Here is a 7,491-nt window from a genome sequence, read left to right as displayed (position 1 = left end):
ATAATATCAGGGTACTTGTAGTCTTATGAGCACATAGGCCAGTATTGACAGTAGCCTACGTGCTATAGGGTTATACGAGGTAGAGCTTTCTCGAGGCATTGCCGCCGTAGTATCCCGTCTGTGAAACCGTCTCTAATCCCTCTCACCCCTGCCGCAGTGCCACACTATTAATATGTTCATATGCGTCCGGGGTCATAAGAGGATCCACATGGAGTCATCATTGCGAAGACTGGACAGTGAGCCAGGCTCACAAGATGCCCTCGTGCCAAGGGCAAGCACTAGGCCCTGCTAACTCGATAAGCTGCTACCCCTTTCACCATGAGTGGCTAAAGCTGCAAAATGTTGAACAAAACAGTAGATAAGTATTATCTATCTAGTAGTATATCAGCTTTACTTTGTTACTTTGAGATATAGGCTAATAAAGTTACACGTAGTGATCTTGAGGCCCTCTTGACAGGATTGGGAAGACAGTCGTACTAATTGTGTTTCAACAAATAGCTAATATGATTAAAAAACACATTTCAAAGTGGTAAGAGGGATTTTTATTTACATTAGAATGCTCCATTGTTTTTGTAGACTGAAATAAACATCAACATATATAAACATCCTTAAATACCCTTCAGGGTAAAGTAAATTATCTATCTATCTATCTATATATCTATCTATCTATCTGTCTGTCTATTTATCTATCTTTGTTTGCTAAGACAGCACATATACTATCTATCTATCTATCTACAGTATCTATCTCTCTATCTCCTATGACTTCATCGGAATGAGATGAACAGTAGACGCCATTTGAAAATGACTGACAACTAAATAGAAGAAAACTAAAATCTACAAGGTGAACTTGAAACACATAATAAAAGTTAGATATACCTTTATTGTTCTGCACCTTAAAGGTTTGCTCTTCTAATTTCGTTGTACTTGTACAATGACAATAAAGACATTCATTTATTCATTCATTCATTCATTCATTCATTTATTCATTCATTTATTCATTCATTCACATCAAGGACCAGATATGCATGCTTCTATGCCTGCTGTAGTTTGATTTTCAAACGACAAACAATTTGACAGAACACTGACCCTACAGTACGTGTGATACAAACAGTTATGCTCTTTATTGGAAGGCCTACAGTACATACTGCACATCTTATACCAAAATTACAAAAAGCTTGTGCCACTTGGTATACCACAAATCACCAAAAGTAGACCCATTGTATTACATGAATTTGTGGAGCATTTTAGAAAATCCTTTATTAATCCCAATATTTGTGTTGCAGTAATCTTCTCTCATAATCAGACATGGCCTGTCCTATGTCCTCTGTTCTGTCCTCATCATGTCGCTCATCTGAGGCTAAATATCTTTTGGTCTAATCATTAATCTAGCAGGCCCTCTAACTACCACTAATCAAGACACTGCACACCAATTCTTATTTTGCCCTGAACAATTCACTGGGAATCTCTCCACTCGCCTGCATAAAACCAACGTGTGACACTCAAAGAACGGACAAATGCAGAGTTCAGGGACAAAGGTTGATGACTGGGAAGTTGGGGATGACCCATAACCCTATTATCTATCCTATTGTCTGTGCCAAAGGACACCTACATTACCGGACTCAAGTTGTGTATTGTAGCAGTAGTTGTATTAATAGTTATAGTAGTACTAGTAGCAGTAGTAATAATATTTACTGTAGTTTTCATATTCATCTGTATTTATAGTAGTTAGTGTTTAGTTAGTTATTGTAGTATTAGTGTAACTGAGTGAAACATGGAGTATCTGGTGGAACTCACTCCTCAAAGCTGACAGGCCGTCCGAGAGGGACGTTCCTATTGGCTCATCTGTCCGCGCGTCCGCCTCCTAAGCGGCAGACCCGGGTTCTAATCCTGTCCTGGACACGCCCAAATGGATGGGTTGCACCAGCAGTGGTTGTAGTAGTATTTATAGTAGTAGTAGCAGTAGTAGTATTTGGGGGGAGGAAGAGGTGGGAGTGGAGGAAGGAGCACCAACCCATAGTAGCAGTACAGCCATCTGCGGCAGCTAGCCCACCTCACATGTTCTCCAGGAAATGTAATTTCTAGTTGTTGTTATTTTTATTATTATTATTGCATCTCTCCCTCTATGGCCAGAGCACTGTGGTTCTAGCAGGGAGCCAGCAGCTTAATCCTCCAGGTCTCTCCAGGTCTCTCCAGGTCTCTCCAGGTCTCTCCGGCTTCAGTCAGTGTTGGAGAGTTCGTGGCTGTGGGCACGGGGCTGGATCACAAGTTTATTCAGCCTTTAATCTCCTGCTACAGTATGTGAAACATACTCAAGGCTGTTCCTAAGCCTAAATCTAACCATTCTATTTTCATGCCTAAACCTTAGACCAATACGGTCACTTACACCACAGAAAATAAGGTCACTTATACCACAGACAATAAGGTCACTTATACCACAGACAATGAGGTCACTTATACCACAAACAATGAGTTCACTTATACCACAGACAATAAGGTCACTTATACCACAGACAATAAGGTCACTTATACCACAGACAATGAGGTCACTCACAGTACCACAGACAACGAGGTCACTTATACCACAGACAATAAGGTCACTTATACCACAGACAATAAGGTCACTTATACCACAGACAATGAGGTCACTTATACCACAGACAATAAGGTCACTTATACCACAGAAAATAAGGTCACTTATACCACAGACAATAAGGTCACTTATACCACAGATATGAGGTCACTTATACCACAGACAATAAGGTCACTGAAGCTGCTGCTGTTTCCCCTGAAGTTAGTCATTCTGTAATGATAACCGGTATGATGATAAACCACAATAAATTTTGTTTAGACTGATCTCAATAAAATTATCATTAAAACCGTGTTTGAATTCTGCGCTTCAAAAATTAAAAAAGAATGTCAGTGTAAATACTGCCCAGCATCAACCACAGTTAGCAACACTCTCCAAGACACATTATTTTAATGTTTGTGCAAACAGAAAGTGCATTGTGTTGGTAATTTTATTTGTGTTTCATTGATGTTTCAATAAAAAACTTGGTGAAATTATTTCGGTGTGTTGGCCTATCAGTTTTATAAAATATATTAAAATATTCAGCACATCTTATAACAATATAATATGATAATAGTGATTATACACTTATATAGTGTACACAGTAGTTGTTCCAGTGTGTATGTGTTTGTATCAAAATAACTTAAAAAGAAATGGTGGATACAGTAGCTTCCATTTGGTAACATTACCCTCTCTCCTTACAAATGGATTATAGAAATCAAGTGCTATTTGCAGTTAAACTTCTTGGCATGCATTTCCTCAGCTGGTAACTGTTTTAGGCTCTCATTAGTCTTTGATGGCATGTGTGATAACACACGTGATAATAACACCAAAATAATCACACGTGTGCTCACTCCATTTTACATACAAATAGGGTCTGACTTCTGTTATGTTTATATCCACGATACATGTTTGACATTTTCATTAATTAACTTGTTTTACATAAACGTTAAGTCAGTAAGTATGAGTAAGTCCATAGTTTTAATTATTCATTCATTCATTTTTATTGAAAGGCAATCAAACTAGTTTAATTTAATGTCATAGAGCAGATATCCTGGTCAGTTTACATTGATATTTTTGGGAAAACAGACTATTTCAGGGTCAATTGTTGATTTCTGACAGCAAATGTAACTACAGTAACATTGGTAGAGGACAAGCATCTCAAATTAACTTTAAAATATCCAATAAATTGGAACTGTTTTTTAGGAGATCAACATTATACTTCCAAAGCATAGTATTCTGAGTTTTATGGTCAACTTTGCTCCAATTTGAACCATTGGTGTTCATACAGAAAGTAATAGTACCTTATGTACTATAGGATATGTTATGGGAATTATATGGAAAATGCAGAGTAAGCGGTGGCTTTGTCACATGATTAAGAAATGTATACTCCTGCTGTGTTTTTAACCCTTCGGCTCAAATGCTGACCATGACTCAAATGTCATTACTCCTTTTTCATCTTCAAATCTTCAAATGCTTTTGACACTTAATTATGTTTCTGAGGCATCTTTAAATTCTTAATGACACTTTCACCTCTCACCTCTCTGTCTCCATCTTCTACAGAGTCTTTGCTGGATGTAGCAGGGGAATTATGTTCCAAGAAAACACAACCCATATCCAGTTGGAAAGGATCTACCACCATTGTTTTCCAGTTGTTAAAGCTACCACCATCACCTGAAAAACTGGGTTTCCCCAACTCTCCATTCTGTTAGTACTTACTGGACTGGGACTGAGATTCTTCACAGTTCCACAATGCTAACGGACAACAATTCCAGAGAGCTCGTCCAATGGCTCCAGCCAATAACAGACTTTGAACAGGCCCCGATGCTTCATAGTCAGTGGGATTGATTCAGTTGACTCCAAATGGAATCCTGAGGTGGAGTTTGCGCCACAAACGGCAACAGACTGTACCAGCGTTTGAACAGTCATACGGCAATACAACGGCATCGAGCTGCACCTCCAGACAGCCGGCCAACTCACCGAGCACTAGTGTGTCTGTGCGTCTCTATGTTTCTGTTTAATGAGCGCATGAGCGTGTGCAACCTTGGATCCGTCGTGGAGCCACACACCGCTCGGACGAGCAGCGCTCGGGCCGGAGATGCTTCAGACCAGCAACTACTCACTGGTGCTACTGATTCAGCTGAGCCTGCTCACCTTTGACCTGTTCGTCAACTCCTTCAGTGAGCTGTTGAGGGCGGGACCAGTAGTCCAGCTTGTACTGTTCATGTAAGGAATGGATTGTAGTGGCGGCAGGAATTTGCGGGAGGGGAGTCAACTCGATAGACTATAAATATGAGGTGTTAGACCATAGCTCAGGCTATAAACATATAAACATACATGAACTTAGACACCACGCAATTTTGTCAGTTTCAGATGCACAATGGATGATGATTTGTGAAGCATCTTTTGTATATATAGGCATTATGAAGGAATACTATGACAAACATTGTTCATCTATGTTGGTGGAGGGCTATATTAGGTGGGATAAGCAGAAGGAAAGTTCCATTAAGCTTTGAGATTGGTGTTAGTTTTGCCAGAAATGTTTATTCTGTTCTCTTGGCTCAGAAGGACACCAGGCTTAGGTCAAAGGTTCAACCGTCGTCATTTATTAAAAGTGAAGGATGGGTGTTTTCAGTTCGCAAGGAGTGGTAGCAAAAAAATATTTAGTTTAACCAGGGGGAGGGAAGTATTTTTGTTACTTTCAAACCCTTTACCACACCTCTGATTGTCACTTTCAAACCCCCTACCACATCTCTGATTGTCACTTTTTACGGAATACCCTCTTCACTCTCTTTCTCTCTCCTTCTCTCTCTCTCTCTCTCTCTCTCTCTCTCTCTCTCTCTCTCTCCCCCCCCCTCTCTCTCTCTCTCTCTCCCCCCCCTCTCTCTTAGTATTCAGGACATCTGTATCCTGTTCAACCTGCTCATCATCCTGCTGATGCTGTTCAACACCTATGTGTGCCAGGTTGGGCTGGTGTCCCTTCTTCTGGAGCGCTTCAGAGCTATGCTGCTCATCTCTGTCCTCTACCTGACCCTCAGCATCGCCCTCCACTCCTGGGTCATGGTGTGTGTGTGTGTGTGTGTGTGTGTGTGTACTCTACAGTATGGGACATGTGTTGACATATTCAGATTAATCCCATGGATAATTGAATCTAGAAAGTATGGTAATAAAAATGCCTGTTGGAGTTTGTCTGTAATCAGTAGGATTGTTTAAATTGGTAGGGAACAAAAACAAAACTCTTAGTTAAACAATCTCATGAGCTGTAATGGGGATTTTACAGCTGTGAGACTGAATGAACAGGGGTCTAGTATATCGGAAAGCAAGCTACATTTTGAACTACCTTGTTAAGTTTGTAAAATGTTTACCTGTTTTTCTATCCTTTACAGAAATGTTAACTTGTTTTTCTATCCTTTACAGAAATGTTTACTTGTTTTTCTATCCTTTACAGAATCTACGCTGGGTAAATTCGAACCGCTATGTGTGGACTGATGGTCTCCAAGTGCTGTTTGTCTTCCAAAGAACAGGTGAGACCCTTTTAGTACTATCACCCTTTAAGTTCCATGCAAAAATGATCAATTACACCCCAAACTCAACACATTTATTTCGGACTCATTTTAACCAAGAGGTTGTTTTGGAATCTCATTCCAAATTAATACTTGATTCATGAATTTGATCTCACATGCTCTCAGACAGGCATTTGTCTGACCAGATTCAACATCAGTACATACAGAATACTACATACACACACACACACACACACACACACACACACACACACACACACACACACACACAGAGTAATTACTTCACTTTTTACCGACGCAGCGCTGCAGAACAGAAGGTATTATGCAGCACTTAATAGAGTGCAACCCTGCAATGACCTTAGAGTAGCATATGGGTGTGATTTTCATTCCCCTGAGCTCTTAATTGGCTAAAAGGATTTATAGCCTGTTTGTTTTTGTTGTCTTTTCTGTCTAAGTTGTAATATCTTGATTTATCATATGATGTCAGTATTGAGTACATGCTTGCAAATGATACGTCATGTGTTTTTTGTCTGTGCAGCTTCCGTGTTGTACTACTACTTGTACAAGCGCACCACAGAGTATCTGGGAGACCCTCGGCTCTATGAGGACTCTCTCTGGCTTCGAGAGGCCTTCGCTAGAGCCCGCCAGTGAAACTGGGATCAGCAGAGCCAAAATGGACTCCTTCTGCTAGAGCCTGCCAGTTAAACTAGAATCAGCAGAGCCAAAATGGACTCCTTCTGTACACTCAGAGATACTGCTATGTACAGTGCCAGTAAAGGATGCCACAGTGCTTATGGCACTCATTTGGGGGAAAGAGATGCCAGATAGCAGGCAAGAGTCAAAGGAAAGCTCAAAGCAAGTTACCTCTTAAGATGTGTCATATTCGAACCAGGGTTGGACATGTGATCAATAAATGAAACATGTGACACCAAGATGAAGATGATGTGATGCTAACATCTGGGAAACTGTGGGGTTGACATGGGTTCAGTAGGCTTCTACATGTCCTCTTTGTTTTAAAAAGTGTAAATACATTCACTACTACTAACATTATTTGAAGTTTAAGGCTTACTCTTACACTTCCGGTCCCCCATAATTCTATGTGCCCATCCATAATTTTAAAAAATAAAATCACCTACAAAAAATGTATTTATTTATGCCATTTTAGGTGCCTGCACTTGAGAAAACCCTCCCCAAATATGTTCTATTGCTTACTATTTCTAAATGTTTTCTATTGCTTACTAAGGACAGCAGAGAAAGAGAAAAGCTCTTAAATGAATGATATATAACGTGTGAGCCTCCTCCTATCGCTTGAATCAAGTGAAAGAGGCAACACTAATGTGGATAAGAAGAAGCTGCAGAGCACACCTTTAACTTTGATCTCACCATTAACTTATGTTTTTT

General features: G+C 40.0%; 1 protein-coding gene across 1 annotated transcript; it reads left to right on the top strand.

Annotated features, from left to right (window-relative positions):
• Positions 1-4,607: 4,607 nt before the first annotated feature.
• On the top strand, positions 4,608-6,741 carry LOC311308314 (transmembrane protein 138-like; the record flags this gene model as incomplete). Its single annotated transcript, XM_084437276.1, has 4 exons — positions 4,608-4,792; positions 5,458-5,629; positions 6,015-6,090; positions 6,629-6,741. The coding sequence occupies exons 1-4, from the start codon at positions 4,665-4,667 to the stop codon at positions 6,739-6,741; spliced, it is 489 nt and encodes a 162-aa protein (XP_084293402.1). The 5' UTR covers positions 4,608-4,664.
• Positions 6,742-7,491: the final 750 nt, after the last annotated feature.

This window comes from Borostomias antarcticus (genome assembly GCF_949987555.1).
Source record: "Borostomias antarcticus genome assembly, chromosome: 4".
NCBI lineage: Eukaryota > Metazoa > Chordata > Actinopteri > Stomiiformes > Stomiidae > Borostomias > Borostomias antarcticus.
The sequence above is the reverse complement of the archived record's forward strand: the minus strand, read 5'-3'. Positions and strand labels throughout refer to the sequence as shown.